The following is a 27,644-nucleotide window of genomic DNA, read 5'->3' on the forward strand; positions in this document are numbered from 1 at the left end:
CCCGTACACATCAAGTACTACGTAGTGTATGTGTAGTGCAGATCGAAACATATCTGTAACTTTTTTATTTCTTACGTGATAATAAGTAAACGCACGTATTTAAAGCTCGCAAGTCGGAATGCGTTACTGGAAAATATAGGTATGTATGTAATCATTATATACCATTTCATAATATTATCATTTGATATGTAGTAAAAATGTTTTTGAAATATTGATGCAAATCAGAAGCCTAGTTTCCACAGATATCATTTTGCAAAGTTGATACAATTAATTCGATAGTGATATGATTATTTGATATATTCGGTAATAAGACACGAATGTTATGGACACAACTCGTGTTGCTGTTCATTTAACATTTTACCCACAGCTTACAAATAATAATTTCGAGAATGAATTAGTAATAATACACGTCCTAAAAACTTATAACAATTCAGATAATCAACTATTTAAAAATATATGTAATAATCTTGAATTTAGTTTATTATATATCCCTTTTAACAGGTTCCTAGGTTCTTTTCCACGTAAAACAAAGATTCGGCGAGCACTTTTTAGTCATTTTAGTATTTTGCAAAATACTTAATATTAAAAAAAAAATTTAAACATTGACTAACTCATTTGCATGACGTTCAATGTCAAATGTCAATGACGTTCCATTACACATCGGGCCGATCACTAAATTATCAATTTAACAAACATAAAAATGAGTCCACCCACTATTATTTTAACTGTAGCAATTAAATTATTTGTAATACAAACAAAAGTAATTGAAACATCAGACTGGCCTCGCCATTTCGCAAGAACTTCTGAAGCACAAATCCTAAGACGGATTTAATCTTACGAGTTGAAGAAGAAACTAGTTGTTCCTTGCTACTTGATTTTCCCGTTTAAATAGTTATTTTCTTTCTATTTTCTATGATTTTTAATTAAGGATTGCTTTATATAATTATTATTATATTTAAAATTAATTAATATTATATTTAAAATTGTTGTAAGCTTTCGATAAATAGATAATAGATACAAAGCAGTGTTGGCCTAGTGAGTTCAGCGCGCGTTCTCATCCCTCATTTCATCGTAGATTCGATTTCCGGCACCAATGGATGTTCTGCCTATGTGCGCAATTAACTCGTATGGTGAAGGAAGGCATCGACAGCTTGTGTTAGGCACATATGTAGGTCATATAATAAATGATCACTAAACAGATACAGAAGTCTGAGGCCCGGACCACGAAGGCGCCACTGTTCTTTTTAATTAAAAAACATAGACAAAGATTCCATTCCTTTTTTAACAAAATAGATCTTGTGAAAATATTTAAGACTTAGAACGAAAAGCGTTAAATGTATTTGGAAATGTAATGCAATAGTTATAAGAAAAATGAATAGGTAGCCAATTAATTTATAATTATTCTCGGATTAGGTAATTCATTTTTCATAACCAATTTTATTAATTAAAACTTACGGACAAATGAGAATTAAGTATACTTACGAAGAAATGCGTTGCAGTTATATATATACGTGTTACTTAAATGTTTAGTACATTTAAGTAACACGTATATATAGAGTAGACCAAAGACAGTATTAGATTTTTCAAAAATTTGTTTTAAAAAAATATTTCGTCCACAAAAATCTTACATCATATCACGGTCACTGAAATATTCGGTAGTGGGCTGATCAATTTAAAAAAAGCATGCTACCTATCTGATACCTAATCTGCTGTTTTGCTACTTATTGTTAATAAGATATAATGGTTGCCTGGAAGAGTTCGATCGGAAGCCACCAGTTGCTCTACTTTTCATTTATTTATGTTAATTGTATTGTTCTTTATACAACGGAGTGTCAATAAATAATATTATTACTTTTAAATTTTTTGTAACATTTAGTGTAAATGTTAATATAACATTGTCATGTATTTTCGAAAAGATAGCTTGTAATATAGTATATCTATAATTACATATAAAGTGATACTTTAGTAAATAAATAAACTGTTTTAAAAGATTTCAAAAGTACGTAGCGTAGCGTATAACAATTTATAAGTTTTTATATATTTAAAGAAAACATTTTTTTACCAGATTGAAGCTGTGTATTATTATAAACTTATAATTATTTTACATAATTTTAATTTTTTTCCGACGTTTCGCGTGCTTCACAGCGTGCGTGGTCACGGTGATTATAAGTTTATAATAATACATAGCTTCAATCCGGTAAAAAAGTGTTTTCTTTAAATATGTAAAAGCTATGTTAACAAAAGACAATACTAAGGTTTTATATAGTTTGGATTTAATTACATAGTGTGTCTAACACATTCGAATGGGAAAAGTCTCATATTTCTACTGTATTTAAATTAGAATATAACAACGTGCAAGTACCAACCATACTCAAGATGCGTGCGCGTACAATAATTCTCAGATTTCTCGAAATTTGGCATTTGCGGCTTTGCAGGATATTATGAATTTTTGAATAATAATTTTTCATTATATGTTATAATGTATGCTACTTCTATATCTGAGAATTTTACATGCAAATAAACGCTATCGTTTCATATATAATTTATCTTTCATATTCAAATGTACTTTTTGAGCTGTCTGTAATTGTCTGTAACAAAATACCAATTATACGCGTTTTATTGTTTGATGTATTGAATCGGTATATTGATATTAGGTAGCTCCCAATAAGATTTTCGAATTAAAATTGTTACTTGTTCTTAACAGAGAAATAGCGAATAACGGCGGCAAATGAATAAAACAATAGCTTTTGATTACATGCTAGGGAACTTAATTTATACAAAAATAAAATTGCAACGATACGATATATATTGATTTTTTTTCATTTCCTGATATTTTCTTTGATTTAAGATTGACTTACTTTTCGACAGATGGTGCTTTAGCTTAATATATCTTCACAAAACAAACACAACACTTTGGCGAGCACTAACGAGAATGCACTTCGTTCTACACATTATTTTAAAAAAATGACATACACTTCTTGGTCGGATCCAATTTTTTTTAAATAAAGTCAAAATTATGTATAAACTCGTCAAAGTCTGATCATAGACAATTAAGAAAAAAATGTTGGAATTTTAAAAAGTATGTCATGCAAATGCGGGCTGTCAAACTGGGTATACGCGTTACGTAAGCCGTGTTTACGAAGCAAGTAAGCAGCAGAAACTGAAAGTGGTTCCCGACGTCTCAACCCCACCCCGATGCTACTGTTAGGTAATACAAATTACCATTAATCCCATTATCGTCAGCAGATCCGCCATTATTGTATTCCATGTTGAAAAATTGGCGGGAATGACGTTCGAAAACGCGGAACGAATTTCTTTGTTTCAATTATGTAAAAAAATTTTTAACAATCTTCGCGATAATAATGACTTCCCTGATTCATTGTTTTTATTCTGTTAGCTTTTTAATAGTTAATGTGCGTTGATGTGTCTTTTATTTCATGTTGAATTAACAATAATCTTCATACATACGGATTGCCTGACATATACTCGCTGCTTATTTGCCGAATTATCTTCATCAATATTATAAAACGGTTAATATTCGACTGAGTGTTTCGCCATTAGACTTCTAATCGGTTATCAATTATCCACCATCAGAAATAACGGTGGATAATTGATAACGGATAAGAACAACACAGGTTACAGAATAATTTCCAACAAAGTTAGGTTCGGTTAGATCCGTACAAAAACCTCTAATTTCTATAGTGTAACACGCAGTGTGAAAAAGCAATAATAAAAATCCGTGATCCGTAAACTATTGACAATAGAGCAAAGTGGCTTGTCGAAGATATATCTACAAAAAAGTTCACAATCATATGTCTATTAAATATATAATCTTTTTTAAATTCAAAAATACAAATAAACATGATATTTTTTTATATAAAGCCTTCTTTTGTTTATAACTCCATAGTGCATATGAATCTCGGCTCAATCAGTACATTCCTATGCGGATCAGTGAGCATTTCGGTCACAACTGTACATCACTTAGCCTGGCGCTAAGCCAGTGACAAGTAAGCGTGATTAGACATCTTAACCGCAAATTATATGGCTTTGTTTCTCCCTGTAGTTAATCCATTGGAATATATTTACACCGCACTGTGGTTTAGCAACCGCGGCGTATAATTGCCTGAATTTTTACAAATACAAACGGCCATTTTGGATTTACACTACAGTCATAAGATAAGTAAAAAAAATTACATAGGTTCTAACGCTGTTATTTCAAGGCTATGTGAGTTACCTGAAAATGTGGAGCTGTTTTTTTTTTTCAAAATCTTTCAATAAGTTTATACTTCTCGCTTTTTAAATTAGATGTTTAGAGTTAGTAAGAATTCTGTTAGTAATAGTTATAAAGACATGATGTGTTATTTATTTAAATAGTGTAATAAGTTTTTATTGTTATTTATGTTTAGATGTATGTCTTTATTGTAAAGTCGTAGGCAAACATTTTTATATATTAATAAATTGGTACATCCTTTCGGCCGCTGCAAGACTATGATGTTCCACTATTTTCTTGATGTGTGTCTCTCAACCCTGAGATCGTGTGTTCAATTCACGGAATGTTCTTTATGAATCATACTCGCTATAACGCTGAAGAAGAACAACGTAAAGAAACGGGCATGTCTTACATTTAAAAATCGATAACATGTGTCAGGAAGTCTGATGACCTATTTGCCAAATACTTATTATGAAAAAAATATTCCGAAACAGATACCTACAGAAATCTGAGGCTCAGATTTAAAGATTGTAGCGCCACTGGTTTATTATAGATTTCGACAGATGGGAGACCATGACGGGATAAGAAATGTCGCAGTTGTTAATTTGGTCTAAGCCATCACTGAAGCCTTAATTCCACTAAATGTTAAATAGTATATGTGAATCATGTTGGCCTAATGCAATGGGGTGACTGATGTTCATTTAAGACTCGGAATCTGAGACGTTTCGCAACCATTACATCCGGAATCGTATGACATGGGAAACGCAATGATTTCCTCTTACGTCTCGTGCTAAGCTATATATTACATGTATGTACACTATGAAAATATAAATAGATTTTTAAAATTGTTATTATAGAATAGCAGTTATTTATGAATTATATTAATTAATTTGATCCATAAATATTATTAAAAAAGTGCGTGCATTCAAAGTACACATATCAGAAGTGAAACTTCTTCGTAAATTAATTATTATTAAGGTAAAAGCCCCAATAGATGGATCATGTACTAGTATATGATCACTCCATCTATTTGTATATCTATATTCATACTGTTTACACACTTTATTCGTGCTAATGATAATATAAATAAATAAAAAACGTTATGCGGCAGAATTTCACTCCCTTTTCCACTCTCTCTCAATCGTTCTCATTCTCCATTTTCTTCGACAAAAATGCTGCACATCTTCGTGACGATTCGTATTTTTTTTTATCCTCATCCGCCTAAAGAAGTTTCACTGCAAAAATAGTGCCTTTACCCAAAACAGCAGACCCTAAATGGTTACCTACTAGACGTGTTTACTTAAATGATAATACTGTCCAGTGTATTCGACTGAAAACACAAAACTTAATAAAACCATAGTAAGGCCCTGTATCTATGGTTTCTGACCGGTTCTTCCTATTACATATTCAAACACGAATTTGGCTATAAGACGCTATGAGGTGCGAGAAATATTTGCACAAAAATCAATTTTTTTATATTTTACATCTATTTTTGTTACCAATATTCAATACTTTGCAAATTGTGCTGAACAATATTATATTTCTTACCATATTATAGATAAATTTTGAAAGCGATATAATAATCGGTTCGGTTATTCAAAACGTATTACTTTTGAAGAAGCGTGTAACGAAGCCTCGTCTTTTCCTTGGTGGTGGTGGCTTTCCGAGGTGGTAGTGCTTAAGGCGCAACTCATGGTCCAGGTACGCAACTTTCCCTTGTTTGCTGTTATGCATAAGTTTTTTCGACATTCCAACTCGATTAAGAAGTTGCTCGTTAGAGACCTCGATCCAGCCTATATAAAACATAGGCCCGCCCTCTCTTTCGCAAGTTTCATGCACTGTAACAAGCATTTGGAGATCATCAATTGATGAATTTTATCATCGGACGTCAAGGCAAAATACAAAATACCATCTGTTCCAAAATTGAGCGATTCTTAAGGCAGTTTTTGCCGCGCACCACCACTATGTGGCACTGGCTTCTCGCTAAAGTATTTCCGATCCAATTCGACTTAGGGTCCTTCAAGAAAAGAGCATACCAATTTTTAAAAGACCGGCACTTGTGTCTATGGGCGGCTGTATCACTTAACATCAGGTGATGATTTGCCTCCTGTTACATAATCAATTTGATTTCGCACAATACGTTGAGTTGTGTGCATTGGAGAAATCTAATATATTATACAGACGGCATGGTGACAACTGAAATAAATAATTGGCGATGATCACGTCTTTGTATCAAGCTGGACACCTCTGCCATTTCACTTCCCTAAACCATAGGCACCAGTTACCTTTGAGCAAACTTTGGCATTCATATTACCTATTACGATGTTGATATCATGTTTATTTGTGTGGTCTAAAAGCGTATCTATGTACTGATATCGATCTTCTATCTCGCTCTCCGGTTTTTGCTCAGTTGGTGCATAAATTTAAATTACATTAATATTGAAAGGCCGGGCGCTCATCTTTATCATCATAGCTGGATTAGACAGTGGTAAAAAATCTGTCACCGTCTTCGAAACTTCCTTGGTTACAAGAATTCCAACGCCATATGGTTTCTAAGTTCTTCGTTCTCTGAATAATACACCGAATTTATAAATTTGTTCTTAGAAAATAAATAAAGCAAAATTACTCGTATGGGGACAGCCGTCTTTCAAATTTGCGCTTAGCAACATATTTTGCAATTCATTTTTATTATTATATATTAAAATGTTACAGATCTTTGAATACGGAAATTAATTTTAAAGGAGTCAAATCACTATAATTAACGAACATAGATTGCAATCGTAAATTAACTTTAATTTCATCCGATAACAAAAATAAAAAAGACATTGAAAATTAAACCAATTTATTTAAAAAATGTCTACAAATCCCGAACTAAACACTAATTTTAACAGTTTGACTAGATTTAAGTGCAGTGGCCTTGGATAAATATTGCACGAAAATTAACTGCACTGAGCACTAAAGATAAGAAATAATAATTGAACACAATACAAACTAGATATGTAAAAATCATATTATATTTACCTTAGAGGATACTTTGATAATTTTGTACACAGCAAGTAATACGTAAAATTATATAAAGAGTATAAATAACATTTTTGTATTATCCTTGAGCGTATTTGGAACTAATTAAAAAATATATAGAAAGAAGTTACACATGGATTATTAAATGAAGATTGTTGATACGTTCCTTTAAGTAACCAGTCCCACCCAAATCAGTTTGAGAGCAAAGCTTAATATCAAGGAGATCGGAATTTCAAACGAAACGACTGTTAAATCCTTTTAATCGTGACTGGGCATCAAAACCTACCCAAAAAAACGTACAGCTAACGCTTTTTTCCCTTTCAGAGGACATTATCTTTTTTAAAACAAAGATTTCACTATCCATTCACTAACATTCATATGCAAAATCTCAACCTTACTATACTGAAACGTAAAGTATTCGTCTAAAATTGTAGAAGTAAGATGTAGTAGTAATTGAAATATCTAAAACAATTAATATGTCAAAGGGAGAGATATTTTAAAACATGCTTTTTTATTATTTGTAAAGTTATTTTCTTTCTTTTCTATCTCTAAACAAACACGAGTTGACACTCGACATGATAATCATCCTTTAAATATACCTTCTCAGCTATTGTTGTTCGAATACGCAATGGGTTTGGACTTTTAACATTACAATAACGTATCAAAATTATCCGTTTACATCCAGATACACCCAAGGAGCGTCGCTCAAGAGCATACAAGTCGCTACAGTTTCGCGTTCATATTTTACGGACTCGCCGTGCTCGTGTCCACGATAAAGAATGTTGTATGGAATAGCGTCCTTTAAAAATACCAGTAACTAATTTTACTAGTCGTTTTTCTAAAAATCTGATGGTGTGAAACCTATGCCTACAGTCACTGTTACATTTACAATTTTTCTTCAAAACCGGAGTCAAACCCAAATGCAATGAGTCATCCAAAACTTTGTCGACTGTAATATGGACATTATGTAAAAAAATATAATAGAAGACAGTGCAGTTAAAAATTCCCAAGAAAAGGATGGGTTGTCGAAATCACATCCATATGTCAAAAACGGAATTGACATACAAGAGTCATACGTCACTCAACGGTGTCTCGAATCTTACCCTAAGAAAGTTGGGATTACATATCTTTGAAACAACATATCTTAAGTAACGACAACGCACGCAACTTCAATTAACTTAACGGTAACTTTATGAATAATTAAGTTAATTAAAACTGCGTTTAAGACTGGTCCTTGATATGCATAATCTTAACTCTTTCAAGAAAAATAGATTTTTTAGTTAGAAAGCCTTAAACTACTAGCGTATAGCAGAAACTACTACCTATAAGCTCATTATGGCCATTATTTGAGCGACACATTCTTCAACCAGACGTATTTGTTTCAGATGGACTACTATGCCCCTCAAATGTTACACACAAAAAAAATATCGAAATTGGATAGTAAGATGACGTCAATATGGTTTGTTACCTAGTCAATAGTTAATTAATTATCAGCTCAATTGATAGAAGACTAGAGATAGAGCATAGTAACCCGTCTGATAAGTCGAAATTGGTCAAATTAACTTAATTAGCTGTAAACCGTGATAGATGCCTCAGTTGAATTATGCAACCTTTCTACATGTATTTTGTACTAATATAACAAAAAATAATGTACAAAAAGACAGTGGAGTTAAAAATAATTCTAAAAATTACAGATATAAAGACGAGACTTTTGAAAGATATTTTTTTACTCAACCAAGTTTATGTTCGGGTTAACTTCTGACCCAACATATAGGATGAGCTTTCTACACCTTTCGACTTCCCATATTTTTACTTGACGCTCTCTCTTTTTGTCTTCTCTTTTACATTACTACGTCTTTTTTGTGTGTTATTGCCATAATTTTTGGTAGAACTTCATTTTTGTCTATTCCGATTAATTCCGTAGTATGTTTAGCAAACTTAATCTCATTAGTTTTTCAAGAAATCATTTTAGTTAGGGCTTATTCATTCGAACGATCGAATATAGTATCAAATTGCCAATTAGAAAAAATAAATCACCACGATACTGTCACAGCCATATTTCTCTCATGAATAAAGTTTTTATTATTATTATTATTCTGAGGCCTAGACCTAAAAGGCTTAGCATCACTGGTTCTTCTTGCATTTTATTAAGAACTTTAAGGCATCTTATCCCGGTTTATTAACTTATACCAATAAAATATCTCATTACTAGCAAATCTATGCTCTAACTAAATTGTGCGTTCGATCCAACTTAATGTACACATTTAATGAGTGTTTCGAACAAATTTTAATAGTAAATTGTCAATGTCAGTTACGTCAAATCGAACAGATAATTTCTCATGCCACCTTAGTGACACTTATCATCTATATATTCGTTATTTTTAAATTCAAAGGCCGAAATCTCTTACCTAAAAGCCCCGTGTGGCTTTCCTAGCCTAAAATATTCTATAATTATCACATTGTATTTTTCCTTAAATATTTGCATGCATTGAGTTTGAGTAATAATGAATAACATTTCTTAATTTGAATATTGTCAACGGTGCAATTAAAAAAAATCTGCAATTATATTGAACTGTCACTTTCAATATGTTATGCTTATGTGCTCTGTTGTATCATGTATTTTAAATTTGCTCTCAGTAAGAACATAGACTATTAAAAATATTTTTTATTCGTCGTCGATCAAAATTACCCAATCTCCCACTTAATCTATAACTTTGAGCCATTTGATAATATTATGTTGCATCACATCTCGAACACATTCTTCGTGTTCAACTCATCTTACAATTCGTATGATAAATGCTTTAACATACAAGATGGACGAAAAACATATGGCAGACAAAATCGGTTCAAATAATAATAATATTAATTTAGAATATTTACAGTTAATATCAAAATGTAGATTATGTAAATAACTGATATATCTGTGTCGTTAAAACTAACGCCCGAAACGGTAAATTGTCAACTTAAGTTGTAGACCATTTGACTTCCGATATTTTGAATAAGTTGTTGATTTAATTTGTGCCTGATCTTTGGAGTGTTATGGCAAGTTGTTCAATTTGGAATATAAAGAAAATATTCATATTATAAACAAATTACCATTTCGGACATAACTTATCCAAAAATATATTCAGAATAAAAATATAAATTAGGTTAATATGAAAATATATATATACATAAGTACGTATTCAAACTATCAGTGTGTGGCTTTTTCGCACTAGAACAAGTGAATTATATTCTCTTATAATATATTAAAAAATATAAATAGCCAATCGAGGCTCAATTCAATAAATATATCTCTTACGAACCAAAGATTCAACAGTATCTTTGAATAAAATAAGAATTTAAATTAACATTAAACAACCACAGTTCAAATTCTACTTTTAGAATTCGTAACGTGGTTTCAATGATAATGGACACAAAAATTATACGAGCTATATTCCGACCAATTTACTTGTGACAGCTGACACTGTTAAAATGTAATTTGATGTCATTTGTCATTGTCAAAATGCATAATACGGATCCCGTTTTACAAGCTTTAAACTCCTTTTTTACATATTAAAACTATTTTGAATTTAAAATCATAAATTCGATATTCCACGTTTTTTAAATATATTGTTAATTCAGTTGTAAATTGTGTTTAAGCTGTCAAAAGTTTAGACGAAATATAATCCAATTTTTACACAGATAATATCACCTCTATACAACCATTGTACTATTTTTCTAACAGAAAATGTTAAATGATATCGCTTAATGTCAATAGAAGCTTCGTAAATAAATAAGTATATACGAGTCTCGTATTAGTATTTATATGAAAACTCGTAAGTCATTGTCAATATTAAAATAGGTGTCCCAGACATTAACGTCAAGCCGAAGTCAGGAATAAAGCAGATGTCTCAAAAAAGTAAGTAAAAAAAGAAGTTGTTATACTAAATTGGAATTTGGATTAAATGCGTCATCATTTTGTCACTTGCCAATGTTGTATAGTAAATTTTTGCAACACCGTCAGATAGATGTAATAACAATACATTTAACTTTTTGGCATGGCAATAATATGGCAATAATTTACAAAAATAACATTATTCATTCATTAATTTATTGGTGTTCTGTCTGCACTACCATCGAACTAGCGATAAACGTTGATTTATGGGACAACCTGTATAAGCCAGTTAAATTAAGGAACTGGTCAAACAGCTATATTGATTGTGTCTTCGCTGTTTGACTGAAATGGCACATTGCCAGTATATTAATGATAACAGACTAGTTTTCTAACAATAACGAAGACGAATAATATAATTTGACATATTATATATTCTTTTCATTTTCATAGATAAAGCTTTAAATAGAATTATCTATAAATCGAATGTCAAGTAATTCTTGCCTATATCGGCGAAATGTCAAATTAAATGGCAAGTTTTGCAGTATAGCTTCGCTTACATTTTAATTTTTACGTGAAACTTTGTTGTATATAAATAGATTTGTTATATACAGATAATACATCAATACACTTTTAAGAAAGCAATTTTATGAGAATAATTATATACAGGATATGTCACGACTATCGTTAGACCATCTAACTGCCATGATACGTGCCACGATATGATATCTGTGGTTAGCCTATATTTTAAAGAATATAATTATATATCTTTGAGCTTTTGAGCAGTTCCTGAATTTGACGTAAAATTTTAGCACAGAAGAGTCTGATCTTCAGAGTTCTCTATTTGAGTATAATATGAAGTACGTGTTTATTGCTTCGCATGAAAGTATATTTTGCAATGAAATTAAAGTTAAATTATACTGGATAAACTCCGTGCATGATGAGGAAATCGTGTAAATCTTTTGGCACTTGTTCAGGACGGTACTTCGATCCGTGGTGCGCCAGCGCAGACGCTGCTAGGCAGCTCAGCCTAGGATTCAGCGCAGAACGGACTAGAGACTCAGCCGGACCTAAAAAAAATATGTATTTATTAATACTTCGTTGCATTACAATATAAAAATGTGTGCGTGTATACACGTAAGTGAAACTTCTTTATGACCTTATTTTTCAAAAAATAATATACTACATGGAACTTTACAGAAATTGGTCAAATAAAGTTAAAGTAGATAAAGTTTAACACAATGCTTTTATTATCATAGACATAAATACAAATAATAAAATTATTTCATTTTACCTTGGCACGTAACCCAAAAATGTGACGGTAAATTTTATTCAACGCCGATAAAGAAGTTTGACTTCAATAAGCCATAACCGTATATAAATACAATACAGTATTTTATATTTTTGAAATAAATAAGTAACTAGTTAACTAGTTATTTATAACTAGTATTTTTAAACTAGATAACTAGTATTATAAGTATTTAAACTCTAAAAATAAGCCAAGATCTTTATTCTAATAAAGTGTATAGTACGTTGAGAACAATACGCTGCTAGTTGGATAGTATAAAAGAGATGACGTCATTGAATATTATTATATATTGTTAGTGTTACGTAAGTTGTCATCATAATGACCTAACCTAATATTTTAAATATATGAAAATTTTAACCTATTGTTATAAAGAATATATGTAATTCTTCTTGTGCGCTCTACGCCCTAGACTTGCGAACTGGTAGTAAATGTAAATTTAGAATCAGTTTAACATCTTTCCTTACTTATATGAATAAAGTTATTTTGAGTTTGACCTTTCTGTCTACGATATCGTGAAAGAGCAGAAAGGTAAATAAAAAAGGTTGGATCTAATAATGGTCCTTGTTTAAGCACCGCTAGGACGGTATACGTCGCTAATATGTCGTATTGTTTGCGCAGCGGTATTCCCACGTAGGAACACATATTGGAAAATTGGACGAATTTTCTAGTTCTACTCTGGCGCCAAAAACTACCAACTTACAAAAACAAAACACTTTCTAAAAACAAATGACCGATTTCGAATAAAATTGAATTGAGTTTCGTTAAATACCAATAATTAAATCTGTAAATGCTGGTTATAGAATCTCCAATGACATAGGTAGTCTATTCTTAAATGACACAAAACTCATTCATAATGTATACGTACCCCCAATGGAAGCGACGAGAGGCGTTATCCCGTCCATGTCCATAGCGTCGACGTGTGCGCCGCGTGCGAGCAACTCACACACACAGCCGCACAACGCCTCGCTCCACGCTTCCCGTTCCTCTACACATAGGACTGCACATTTATACTTAGCCTCTGCCTTCGACTACTTTGCAATTTGCAAAATAATAAAAAAATATACAAAACACATCATGGTCATATTCATGATTGGTGGATGAATTCCTGTTTTGCACTCACAAAAAAATAAAAAAATCTACATTTTTTCACATATAAAAAAGATTGAATAAACAACAAAAAGTTTTAGCTCACCAGGCATATACTGATAGGACAGCAACGCAACGTGTAGCGCAGTTCTCCTCGAGTCATCGGCCACGTCCACATTCACGCCGCACTCGAGAAGCAGTCTAGTTGTTCTTGTGCAAGGGAATCTGAAAGTCGAACAAATGCATTCAATACTAATAATGATGCCTCTTTATAAATATGAATCTCATTGCAGCGTTTATCCTAACACTGAGTTAGGATCTCACTTCATTCATCTATCTCTTTTCATCACAGTGTAAACCCCATTTGACGGAAAGAGACGAAAGGTGCCTTGGTTTTAGTCAACCATCAAATACTTGTACATTGGCTGACTAAGAACTTAAAAAATATTAAATATTCAGAAATGAAGCCCGGTCATGATAATATAAGGAGAGATTGTCATTTATAAATAGATAAAAGAAATACTGTTTCAATTATGAAGCCTTTTCTGAAGTCGTTAAAAAAATGACATTTTGTCAGTGATTTCTAAACAAAAATCATAATAATATTTTATCAAATATATTCGGATATAATTGACATAAATACATTAAATTTCAGTTAATCACACTGTATGAGAAAACATTACTTTCTCGATATAAGTTTATAAATTAAAAATATGGCTTTGTTAAGAGAAGAAGTGTATAAAAAGAGTTATTTTACATGAAATAGTAAGCTGTAATCATAAAAGCAGTTCTCGATAACATTTTCCTCATGAGTTGTGTCTGGAAGAGATAACTTGTTAGCTATAAGGCCCCTTGTTGCGTATGATTTGAATTATTAATGGAAAATTTGTGCTCTAAATCCAAACGCAATGTTTTTGGGTTACAACTTGGGAAGAGTCACAAACCTAAATGACTCAAAATCAAAGTCAACTCATTTATTTCAATGAGGCCTAGTAAGGCACATTTAAAAATCAAAATTATAACTTAAAAATATTAAAAAAAACTCTAGTTGTCAATTCCAAAAGAGAAGAATTGGCAAAAAATCTCCATCACTTATATTTGATTTCATCTAAGTATGTGATATATGTCATTTACTATATATAACTCAATAAAAAAACACAGTCTCGTTTTTACTCCATCATGGCGAGTACTATGGAGTCACATTCACATCACATTAGTTACGCAAGTAGCTGTGACTAGGGATTTTATGAAATACTGTACATTTTACTAGTTATTTAAATAAAAAGTATTTGGCGTATACGTCATTTTTGTTCCGAGAAACCGTCCATCTCGCCCCACGCTCGATTCAGGCGTACGTTTTTTCACTAGTCATTAGAGCGGGCGGAGGGAGACGCGAAGAGATAGCAAGAGATAACATATATTAATAAATACATAAACAACTTACTGGCATACATCACTAGTATGAAAATCGTCAACTGGCGTCCGTCTGTCCACGGCTAGGTGTAACAGAGTACCCCCCGTACGAAGACTCACATCCCGCAGATTGAACACTGAACATCTTGTCAATCTGTTTGTTTGCTGCAAACATATCAAACAATAATGGGTCAACAAATAAACATCAATTTAAGATTTTAAAGGCCGACAACGAGTCGTCATTAGTCTGTTTGTATGACTCAAAACGTAGCCATTAAAAAGAGTTTCGGAAAGTTTCCTGCTTGTTCTTCTTACACGAACTGGTAGTAAATGTAAATTTACAATTAATCTAACTTTTTTTTGACGTTCATAAGTGTACTTGTTTACCTATATGAATAAAGATACTTTGAGTTTGAGTTTGAATCAAAGTAATTTAGCAATACAATGACCTCAAATGTCGAATCCCTCAGTCGACTGTAGTTGGCCACTTCTTTAAAGGCAAACGATCCTACGGATCAATGAGGCAGCTTTTCGTTAGTGCGTTGCCAGCCTTTCGGGGAGGAGTATACTCTTTTATTTTGGTTTTATATGGACTCCCTCCCTTCCTGTATCTCCCCGAAAATACCTCTACTGAGAGCCACAGCTCGCTAGTTTGCAAAAGAAAATACTTGAAGCTAACTAACATTTTTTTTATAATTTTTTCTTATATTTTTATACGGTGTAGATAACAGGGTTTTCTCGTGTGTAAATATATTGTCTACTTTTTATAATAACATGCGTTTTTAAAAAAGGGCAATAGTAAAAGGATATAGTCACGTATGAACACGCACGCATCCGTACGGATACTCACACATACGTTCGCGCACACGCACGCACACACGAATATACGTACGCACACACGAATATACGTACGCACACATACTAATATTTTACTAGGGATTTTTTTCCTTATTTTAAAATATTATAGAAGCTGTTCTCACCTCGTCATTATTAGGATTCTCAAGCAACCTAGCAGCAACAGCAACGAGATATAGGGCAGTCCGTACATTGCTCTCGTACTCCTCCTGAAAAAGATCTCACTACAGAATTTACTTAAAACCCACTCAATTCTTTCCTCTCGTGTCCTCTTATCAAAAATATGGTTTATTACTTTAAAGATATCCAAAACAAATATACACAGTATATTAATATGTTAAAAACAATTTTTGTTATGGACATACATATACATTATTCATGAGTAACACAAAGCTTTGTGTTTGTATTGGATACAAATCTTAAACTACTGAACCGAATTTAATAAAATCTTTCACAGTAGTAGGCTATATAAAAAAAATGACGACAGCTTGACTTGATGATGTGCTATTTTTTCATTTATTACTAGCGAACCCGACGTTCATATACTGAATACAAAAAAATCCATCTGTATATCTAAACCATTCACATAATTTTAAGTAGAAACACATAGAAGATTAAGAAGATGAAACGTACTATCAATGCTTCAGTGTCACTCTCTACCTCTAGTCTTTTGATACCTCTTCGCAATTCTTCAGCGCAAGCCTCCAATACAAAACATACCTGAAAAAACATAATTTGATGAATTATATTTTTTAAATCATAAGTCTTTCTCGGACTTTCTTTCTATTTAATATTCGCTCGAAAGGTGGAGGAAAATATCGTGAGGAAACCGGATCGCCTCAGACCCAATAAGTCGACGGCGTCTGTCAGGCACAGGAATCATCTGCTTGCCTATTGGATTGACAAATGATCATTAAACAGACACAGAAATCTGAGGCCCAGACCTAAAAAGGTTGTAGCGCCACTGATGAATTTTTATGTTTTACCAATCTAGTCACATTTCACACAGATAAAAAGTTATATTGCTTTAACTCTTTAACATATTACGCTATATTTATAAATGTAAAACGTAACCTATTAACGTATTTTATTCTTAGTTTTTTTATTATCTGTTGCGCTATCAAAATAAAATAAAGTTAATTAGATGTCTACGAAAGCTTCTTAATAATACTGCATATATAAAAATAAGTTAAATGAAAGAAATACCATGGGAAATTTGCCACAACAAGCTATGTGCACATCACATAGTTACATAACACTGTGTGTTCACAGTTAACAGTGTCTATTTAGGATTGGCGAATCCAATACGGGTTCCGTACTTCCTCTAATAGCAAGGAATGAGTGCAATAATTGCTACGACGAAAATTATAACGAAGAAGCATGGCTTGGAAATTTTGGATAATTTATTTTTCAATCTAAAAGAACGGTCACAAATATTAAATTTAAAAAATATTTATTTTCGAATTTGTTCGTGCCAACAAAAGTTTGGTCCTTCGAGCCGGAACATAATGTGCCGTTTTAGTAAGAAATCAAATAAGATTACCTGATAAAGCGGTAAGTCAATTCCAATATGAATCATCTGCGAAAAAACCTGAGCGAACCTCAGTAGATCTTTAACAACCGACACCTGAAAAAAGGTAAAGTATTATGAGTAAGGGACAGTGAAAATCTGCAAATGGACACTGAGTAAAGGGCAGAGATCTACTTGGCTTATTAATAAAAAATGTGTAACTTTACAGAAATTGGTTAAACAAAGTTAAATTAGATAAAGTTTAACAAAAGGCTTTTATTATCATAGACATGAATACAAATAATACAATTATTTCATAACAATTTAAATTTATATACAGGGAATAGTCGAATTATCAGAAAATGTTATGATCGAGTCAATTGAGCGTTGTTTTTTTTTTGTTGTTGGGGTTAATCATTGAGATTAGATTACAGATTATTACTTTAGACAATCAAAAGCATCTTTAAAAAATTTCAACCGATCATAATTAAGATTCGATTTGTTTTGATATTATTGAAGTGGCACTTCTTTAGGCGCATGAAGGTATTTTTTACGGATGAAACGCAATAATAATAATATTAGCATCACGAAAATGTGCAGAATTTCTGTCGAAGAAAAGGGAGAGAGCGATTGAGACCGATTGAGAGAGAGTGAGAAAGGGCGAACGTAGCATGAAGCAAATAGCCATGAAAGGAGAGTAGAACGACAATAGACTATTTTTACAAGATATTTAGATGTTGAAACACGAACTTATATTGCATATTTTGCTTATCATAATGATTTAGTCACAACAAACACAATAATGTAAATATCGAAGAAATAAAAAAAAATAGAATTTGTATTAATTTTCGAAACTTAATATTTTGATGACAATTAAATTCATTAAACTCCCAACATATTTCCTTCCATATCCTTTTTCCCTCCCTCTAAGTGTCGGAAATCTTTTAGATTTGTATATATTGAAAACGACCTTAAAATTAGTTTGCCAAAGAAGTTTCACTTCTGACGTGTAGATTGCACGCACGCACTTTTTTATGTGCTATGAAGTTTGGAATAATCACTTAATAATAGTATGAATATTGTTACGACAAATCAAAGAAAATTATTTTACCGAGCGAAGGCAGCATCCTGTATACAGCTTCCGGATACTCAAACCCACACATGACTGTATAATTTATTGTAAAAAGGTATTTAGTTTGCTAACAGGGGTTATATATTTAAATTATAACTTTTATTCTTATCTAAAATATAAAATTTAAATCAACCAACTTACAGAGTTAAGAATCCGTAGTGTAAGGGCGTGTCTCCACAACGCGAGGCACCGTTCGAACCTTGCTTCGTCAGCGAAAACCGCGCCCCGAAACACCACCGGGTGGGGCAGATCTGGACATTGGCGACCGAGAATTCGCTCGCGGACTGTCAGACCTTCCATGTGCAACGCGTGTGGGTTACCGTGTAATCTCTCCACCTCCTGAGGACAATAAACAATTAATAAAATTTACCGGACGAAACAACAAAGACTTGTGACCACTTAATTTTTTTATGTAACAGGCAATCGGGTAAGAGGCTAACCTGATGTTAAGTTAAGTTAATGATACCACAGCGCATAGACACTCCCAATGTCAGAGGCTCGCAAGTGTGTGGCCGGCCTTATAAGAATTAGTACGCTCTTTTTGTTAAGTTAAATTGGTTGGGAAATACTTCGGCATGCAGCTGGTTCAACATATTATATGATACAGTTTTAAGGTAAAATTTTGTTATTTAAAAAAAAAAATATTGAACAATATTTTTATAATAAAAATAATCTTAATATATATAAATCTCCTATCACGATGTTTGTCCGCGATGGACTCCTAAACTACTTAAACAATTTTAAATTAAATTGGCACACCGTGAGCAGTCTGCTCCAACTTAAGAGATAGATAATTTAGATCTTTAATTATAGTCGCAATTTTATTTTATTGCAAATTATTTGCTTATAATTAATTGACAGTCACAATTATCTGTTAACTCCAAAAGATTCTAACTGATGTCGATATTTTTCGACTGGATTGAGTAAGTAATCAATAGATGGCACTGTTATGGTAAACCGACAAACGTGTCATATAAGCTACAATTCAATATCATGATACCACGTGTTATTGAGGCTAAAGTATAAATTAAATTTATTTTGTAGTAAACGAAATACCGTGAAATTCAATTATTTCTACTTTTTTAATTTTTGGTGTTAGCATAGCCAACCATCCCCGTGTTACTTAGACCGAAGTGTAAATCAAATTCAAATTATAGTGACGATAATACAGTGAAATTATTCTTTCTTGTCACGGCATTAAGGCTAACTAAAAGCATATTAAGGAGAAACGAAATTCGCGGGGGCAGCTAGTATTATAGTATGTTTACAACAGTATTTTTGAAATTACCTCCAAAGTGGTACTTTCTCGCCAGTTATCATAGGCCGGTATGGGATCGGCGGGTTTCTTCAGCAGCTGACCATATCGAGTGTCGTATCTCATCGTCATTGCTCTGTGTAGGTATTGATACGCCATCTGTCAATCAAAAAATTTTTCATTTATATAATTTAAAAACATCACTAGAAAGTATTTAATATAAAGATTGCACAGAGTATTACATTCAATAGTAAATGCACAGGTTACATTCAATAGGCATAATATTGTTCTTGCATTGAGCACAGAACATTATTACTAACACATTACAGCTGTCAGCGTCAATTTCTCTTTGTCATCTTTATATATAAATAAATCTTCTGTTAGTCTGACATTGTTTTAATATTGTGTGTGTGTTAAAATGGATACGAGAATTGTTTAGATTACGTTTTTAAGACCTGTGTACAGGGAAAAGAAAAGTTTGTTGAAGTGAAACTTCATTATCGGCGTTTGAAAAAAATTTACCGTCACATTTTTCCGTTACGCGCCATATTTTTCTTGTCTCTACCACGGTTGATTCGAAGTGATTCGAAGCCATTAATAACAAAAATAAATTATAATTTTAACGTTATAACGTTAACAATTATAGTAATAATTCTATTACAATTATTATTTGTATTCTTGTCTCTGATAATAAAATAATAAATAGCTTTATGTTAAACTTTATCTAATTTTATTTTATTTACCCAATTTCTGTAAAGATGCATAAAAAAGATTTTGTCGAAAAATAAGGTCATAAAGAAGTGGTGGGTAAACTTGTACATGCACACATTTTTTTAATTATTCATCAGTCTAGAAAGCACTACTAGTACTAAGTAGTACACAACTTAGAAGGTTGATAGACCTAATTAAGGAAACAGCAGATAAGTAAAAAGGGATACCTAAAAATAATGAGATAGAAATATAAATGTGTTTAAATGGAAATGTATCTGAAATAAAAAGCTATTATTATTATTATTCATCAGTCATGAATTTAATGATTTGCCTTATTGAATATTCATCTTATTAACCCACACCTAGAGGGTGGTCTTAATCAAATATCATCTTACCCGTAAACAATAATATTCTTTATCATTAGCAAACGAAGCGCCAAGTAGCTCGAAAGCATCAATGGCCTGAGCGCGCGTGACGTCCGGCCTCGCCGCGAGTATCTCCACTACTGACGCACGGGCGCGTTCCGCTGCGCACTGCAACGGTGTCATATCTGCAACATAAAATTAATTTACGCCTATAAAGTAAAAACAATCAGTGGCGCTACAACCTTCTGAATCTCCTTCATTATTGTCAATCTAATAGGCAAGTAAGGCTTTAGACATGGCTTTAAAATAATCACTATTAAAATAATACGTCAGTCACGTGACAGAATAGCACATATTAGTCGATTCGACGATGGCGTATAAAGTTACGTACGTACTTTGCCTTCGCCTGTCTAAACCTAACGCTTAGGAATTATATGTGTATTATCTAAGAAACATTATTAACAATATTAAAATAACATTTTGTGTAGATTCTCTTGTCGCTAATAAATTATCTGAAATAGTTTTTAATTATAAATAATAATAATAAAAGCCTTTATAGCTGTATTTTTATACCAGTACATAAAAAAATGTGAAATACTAAAAAAAATCATACGAATAATTATTCGGCAAGCCGGTTGATTTTTGTTATACAGCTTGTCCTTGGACATAGGCCTCCTCTAAGGGCTTATCTAGCTTTACGCATCCACATAGGTTTTTATTTATAGAGAGAGCTAATTATAACCTTTTTTTACAATGGCAACATTGCGAAATTGTGAACCAATCGTCATGCGCGAGAGCTGGAGATGAGGGCATAGCTTCACGAGAGGCTTACTGCTATTAAATATAACAAAGTTTTTGGATTTTTTCTTAAACTATTAAAATCGTACCTAGGTACCGTGTTGCTCTCATCTAAAAAAATAATGAACCGATTTTGGTGCAACTTGAACTTTAACTAAGACTAAGACGAATATAATAATATAATTAAGACGTCCCTCTTAGCTTCAAGTTCTACTCGACAACGTTCTCTTACCGTTTTGGTTAGTTAACATTTTGGCATTGTGGTCTATCAGTGCGCAAACGACGGCCGCATGTCCACATTCTGCTGCAAAGTGCAACGCAGTCGCACCGCATAACGCCCTATCGTCCACTCTTGTTCCGCTTTCCAATAAAAATTGCACCTGCAACAAGTTTCAATCAACGTATTGTGGACGAAGTACTCTTCCTCCGACCTTAACAGGTTCATCGACAGGTCAGAAGGCCGAAGAAACGGAATCTTGCTGTTGGCCTTCAGTGCCTTTGGGAGCGTTCAAGTATTACGTAACGGATTTTTTTCCTTTTGTAAAACGTTACAATGCGGGGCGGGGATTGAATTACGTGTCATTGTTAATATTATTTTCGACTTTTACAGTACTTTACACCAGATAATGGTCAGTTTTAGGTTTAAAGAGTCACAGACGAGACAGACAGAGTTCAGAGAGTTGGTCATGAAGCGTTTTACTATTGGAAACAGAAACGTTACGGGGCGTTTCATAGGGTGGTAGGGGTCGAGAATCTCCAAAAATTGCGTGACGTAATACTTGAACGCTCCCTTTACAGCTCTCTGGGCGTCTCCTGCGAGACTCGGACTTCAGTTTGGGCCGTCGCGGAGTGATCATTCGCCTGAAGGACGTGACGGAAACAACTGGAGTAAGCGAAGTAAGGGACCATGCCTTCTCCGGTGAAGGAGGTTTTTACCCTAATGAGATTTTGCTTTGCCGGAGGATTTGTAGAAGCAGGTTGGCTACGCTATTCGTATTTATATAATTTAGTATATATATCATAGAATAATATAAATGAGATTGGGAAATTTTAGCTGGCTTTCCGCAAAATAAGGCTTTTGATACATTAAAATGTTCCTTAGATCAAAGTGAATCTAACTTAACTTTATGGTTTCGTTAGACGGACGATACGATTGTTATGTATTATTACGTCATCATTTAACTTCTTTTTCCTACCTAACAAGACATGTGTCTCTACTATTTCTCTTCTCTAGAGTGAAGTGAACTTTAATCTTAATGAATATCTCAAACAAGTGAGCTTTACAGCGTTCCAGGTGTCGCTAACAAATGACTAGTCGTCTCGTTTATATTCCAGAACAATCTAGTTAAATTTTCGTATAATAGTTATTTATAAATTGTATGAATAAAACAAACCGCGATAACTTAAGAGCGTTTTCGGCTAAGATGTGGTTGCTGTTTAACTCGCTAGATGGCGCTACAAGCCAAAAATAAGCAATATACTATGTGATAATTTAATTTCATGTAACAATAAACTTACGACATCCAAATGTCCCTTATACGCCGCAATCATTAGGCAGGTGTTATTGTATTTATTAGCCTTGTGTATATCGGCACCATGCCTGACTAAATACTTCACGATATCCAAGCGGCCATCGAAACAAGCAGCTCTCAGTGGGGTACTTAAAGTCTTCGTAGCATGATTCACGTTAGCTCCAGCTCGAACAAGCCTTTTCACTATTCCTAAGTGACCCGCGCCCGCCGCGCACCATAGCGCTGTGGCTCCTGGAAAATTAAAAAGTCCTATACCACACATTCGAAACGTTTTCACCAACAGTGGTAAAGAGAAACTAGATGGCGCTTTTATAAATTCGCGTCGAAATAACGGCAAGCGCTTTTCGTTCAATACAAATTTGATGACAGCTCGGAAGTTAGCAACAAGTGCATGCTCAGTTTCGGTAAAAGTTTATACAACGTTGTTTCCTAATTTAACATTTTGCGCATCGTTACGTCACTCCGATACACCATGAAATTTGCATCGGACATATAAAATGCCGTCAACCTAACGTCTAGTAAATTTGGTAGTAGGGGATTGGTGGTGGTGAAAACGAAAACCTAAACTATGTGTCTACGATGAAAACTAACCTGTCAAGTACAAAAATTCCTTGATGGTTTCTAAAAGCAAATAAAAATTAAAATGTTTCCGTTTGTTCGTGAATAAAGCAATTATAGGCAAATGAGTATATATCATCATTAAAAACAAGATTTAAGCATACAATAAAACAGCCCTAATTTAAAAATAAAGTTCGATATTTGAAGAACAAAGCATCTTATTAGTTTCAATCCCAACCTCGCTTAGTTACGCGATGATAACAAATAAACTTATCGCGTTTCGTGAAAATGCAAGTCAGCGTTGCCAGCGATTTATAACAAATAGAATTTAATTGTTATAAATCATAACGCACAAAGATCTGGATTGTTGCCAAACTCTTTGCGAACGAACACGTTACCAGTTTCTTTGTGTACAAGCGGGCAAGCTAATTATAAAACGCCACGCGCACGGGCGGATGACTGCGTAAAAAGTCAACGACACACGACCCCAAGAGAGTACATCCCTTTGATAAATAGAACACGCGTGATACGTAAACAAACTTTTAACTAAAGAATATGGGAAAAATTCAAACATTAACGTGCGAACAACACATGCAATCTATTAGTCTTATTAAGCGTGTTATATATTAGACAATTATATTAGTGACAAACGAAAAATATCTAGTATCTAAAGCCTTTCCTGTCTCATTGCGATTTGACAAAAAAGAATTGATTGGAATAAGGAATTCCGGTTTTTATAAACATGAGCAAATACATACTTAACATTGACCGCGTAACCAAAAATATCGATAACCATTTTAATATTCAGATTTTTATCATCCAAATTTGCGCGAACACTACGGAAATTGAAAAGAATAATCTATATTGGCTTTCTACCATAGATAAGATTAAAAAGTGAACAGCTTGTTACTTGACAAAAACTTCCAAATGTAGGCACTTCGATCTTTCGCTATTCTAAACAATTGTACCCCGGTAAATACGTCAGAGATAAAAAAAAACAACACGAATCGACATCATATAATCATATCGTATATCATATCATTGCTTAATCCCATCGTTATCACGGAGAAAAAGTTTTAATTTTAAAACCATTGAATAATGTTACTTTTTTCAAAATAATTCAGAAATCTATTTAATTTACGGGCAGATACATATTCTCCACAATTTTATTTTGAATTCACATAGGCAATGCGCCAAGATAAGCTTATTATTTGAACTGATGACTCTACATTTTACTGATAAGACTTAAAATGTGAAATAGTCTTCGCAACATGATTGTAGGAAATTTTAATCAACGACTTGACTATACATTCAATATAAATCTCATAATAATAATCATATTTAATATAATTCGTATTATTAAATTCGTAAATGGATGATTAGATAAGTGAGTATAACACAGATTAGTGGTCATAATAGTACAAATAACATTTTATATAGTCACAATTTTCAATAATAAAATGTTAGGTAATAATGCTAATAATCACACAGCTTCGTCCACAATGACTTCGGGTATTTTGGGATATCTTAAAACCATCCCTTAAATATTAATTGTTATATTTCAGTAAACTTACACAGCCAGCATTTTATTTTAATGTAAGCTGGGCTGAGTAAATTCCCGCCATTTTATAATTTTTTCAAAGAGCTTAGTGTCCTACGCTTGCTAATTCAAAACAGTGAATAACATCATGGATTTTAAGTGTTAAATTTGCATAAATTACAGACCTATTGAGATAACTTACGCCAATTTACCGCCACTATCAGAATACGCTATCCCTTTAGTGGGTGTTATTTTGCTTACCTTCAATAACATATTCGTCAAACTTTACAGTGCCTTCCGTTTCAAGTCTTACAGGAGGACGGAATTTATCTAAAAGTATTCGTACGGCAGCCTCGCGACCGTGCCTTGCAGCAGCAATAAGTGGTGTACATTTGACTCCATCACAGCATACATCCTATAATTAATAAGACGCACAACATATTACAAATCAATTATATCATGATGTGATAGGTACTGATAAAGGTTTGGATATAAATGAAATATAATACTACTACTATATCTGCATGGCACCAAGAAACAGTGTTATTTTGTCTTTTCAAAATCATGCTATATCTATAAATCTTAATAATACTTATGTTTAATATTATAAAAGCAAAACAAGGTTACCGTCTTACCTTGTATATTACAAGTATTTTATAGAGCAAGGATGACAATAACCTTATGCCTAAACGGTGGTCTAGCTAGGTCTAACTAGGTCCTTTACATAGAATGCCCAAAGTTACCCAAAGAACCTAGAGCAAGTGGTGGATTAAATGTGCAGAATTAAAAACAATAGTTTTAGAGTAATTTTAGAGTGAAAAACTTAAAAGGTATGTAATATAGATATAGGTCAACTTAAGAAACAAGATTACATTTAATTTTGTTTGTAGAAGGCAGATTCTTTTTAAAGTTAAAGGTTCAACCAACCATGTAGAATTTCTGTAATATGAAGTAATATATTTATAAGGAAAAGTGTGAGTAACATTTATCATGCACTGTTTCACATGAATTAAGGTTAGATCTTACAGATGTTACATATCTGATATTTGATACTAAAAGGATTTAAAATAAACATTATGCATAATTTTTAAACAACAGACAGCAATTGTGGAAAAAAACTATTAAAAAAAGGAATAAAATAGTAGAAATAAGAGTAGTACATATTTGATCCTCATATTACTTGAGATAATATAAAAACAAATAAATCATTGTTGTCAATGAATAACTATAGCAAATCGGAATAGCCTATTGGTTATGACATTATATAAGGGAAAATATATATTAATCCATGAATGGTGTTGATGACAAGAAGTGAATTAAATCCTTACTGTGACCCTTAAGGATTCAAGAAGTTCTATCTAATACTTCACTATTCACATGTAATTTTTTATCTAGCAATAACTCCTTATATATGCAGTGTTTGATGCGATTTTGTTATGTGGAAAAACTCTGAGGATTATTATTGACTTTTTTATTCATTAGTAGTTTTGTAAGTAGCCTTTGGCAGTGTGGTGAACATGGGCAGCAGTATCTCTTTACATTGAACGAGCAAATGCTTGCTTCCTTGATGTTAATCCCTATTTAATAAAACGCAAATAATTCATTTTATTTAATAAAAGTAAAACATATATTAGGTATATTTGCTTGTACTATACAATAATGTAAATAAGTAAAAGTTAAACATAAGTTAAACACCACCGAATTCCATTGTTGAGTCAAAAAAAAAGATAAATTCCTATAATAATGGTTTACTGAGATGTTAAACTAAATTTGATTATTACGTTTTGCTGCTAAATAATGTCGGTATGATGAATAAATTCCGAATGAATAAGGCCTTCAAAAACAAAACTGTCGCCACAAAAATAATTGCACAACGCACTAGAATCACGCATCAGCTATCATAAAGATTTACACGGATAAAAATAGACATTATTATGAACGTTTTTCTCATTCAGTCGACAATATATTGATATTAATGAGACTTACGTTGTTTAAAAGGTCGTCTATCTCATCTGTATTTTTTTCATACAATAACGCGTAAAGCGTTAAAGCCATTCCATCTCTAGCAGCGAAAAACACTCGGTCTCTTAAACTGCTGGAAACATCGTCCAACATTAGTTTTTCATCCATCGCTATGGATGCACGAAGTAAAAACAATTCAAGACTGCACACCACTGCACTTCCAGTAAACAACTAGTTAACACCGCAACGAGACAATACGCGAGAACATTGAAATAATTGAGAAACGAAAATGAATCGCTTTCAACTCTCAAGTGTCTTGTTCCATTGAAAATCAGAAAATTCTGAATTCTGAAAGTGCCAATCGCCAACAGGGAAAACTTCAGTAAGTCATATAACAACTGTCAAAAATGCATTGAAACTTGACTTAATTCTAAATGTCAACACTTTGAAAACTCGAGACTTTTGTAATCGATATTTACTTTGTATTTAGACTCACAAGTCACAGAATAAACT

At 32.7% G+C, this 27,644-nt stretch overlaps 1 protein-coding gene and 1 long non-coding RNA gene across 7 annotated transcripts; one reads left to right on the top strand and one right to left on the bottom strand.

Moving 5' to 3' along the window:
- LOC123713862 lies at positions 1–8,735 on the top strand. The gene is made up of 3 exons (XR_006754239.1): positions 1–139; positions 7,917–8,044; positions 8,617–8,735. It is a non-coding gene; the product is annotated as an uncharacterized LOC123713862 (long non-coding RNA).
- LOC123713859 (protein fem-1 homolog B) lies at positions 7,036–27,478 on the bottom strand. Of its 6 annotated transcripts, XM_045667755.1 has the most exons (16): positions 27,342–27,478; positions 27,156–27,261; positions 25,431–25,584; positions 23,663–23,692; positions 23,058–23,302; positions 21,772–21,919; positions 20,772–20,926; positions 19,699–19,824; positions 18,552–18,749; positions 17,312–17,395; positions 16,402–16,488; positions 15,894–15,977; positions 14,945–15,078; positions 13,607–13,725; positions 13,280–13,411; positions 7,036–12,175 (listed from the first exon to the last, which is right to left on the bottom strand). In XM_045667755.1, exons 2-16 carry the CDS (start codon positions 27,222–27,224, stop codon positions 12,021–12,023), a joined length of 1,920 nt encoding a protein of 639 aa, XP_045523711.1. In that variant the 5' UTR covers positions 27,225–27,261; positions 27,342–27,478; the 3' UTR covers positions 7,036–12,020. The 6 variants fall into 6 exon arrangements, with proteins under 6 accessions (XP_045523711.1, XP_045523708.1, XP_045523709.1 ...); XM_045667752.1 differs by having other exon boundaries at positions 15,894–15,974; positions 27,156–27,478; XM_045667753.1 differs by having other exon boundaries at positions 13,280–13,399; positions 27,156–27,478.
- Positions 27,479–27,644: the final 166 nt, after the last annotated feature.

This window comes from Pieris brassicae, chromosome 8, assembly GCF_905147105.1.
Source record: "Pieris brassicae chromosome 8, ilPieBrab1.1, whole genome shotgun sequence".
Taxonomy (NCBI): domain Eukaryota; kingdom Metazoa; phylum Arthropoda; class Insecta; order Lepidoptera; family Pieridae; genus Pieris; species Pieris brassicae.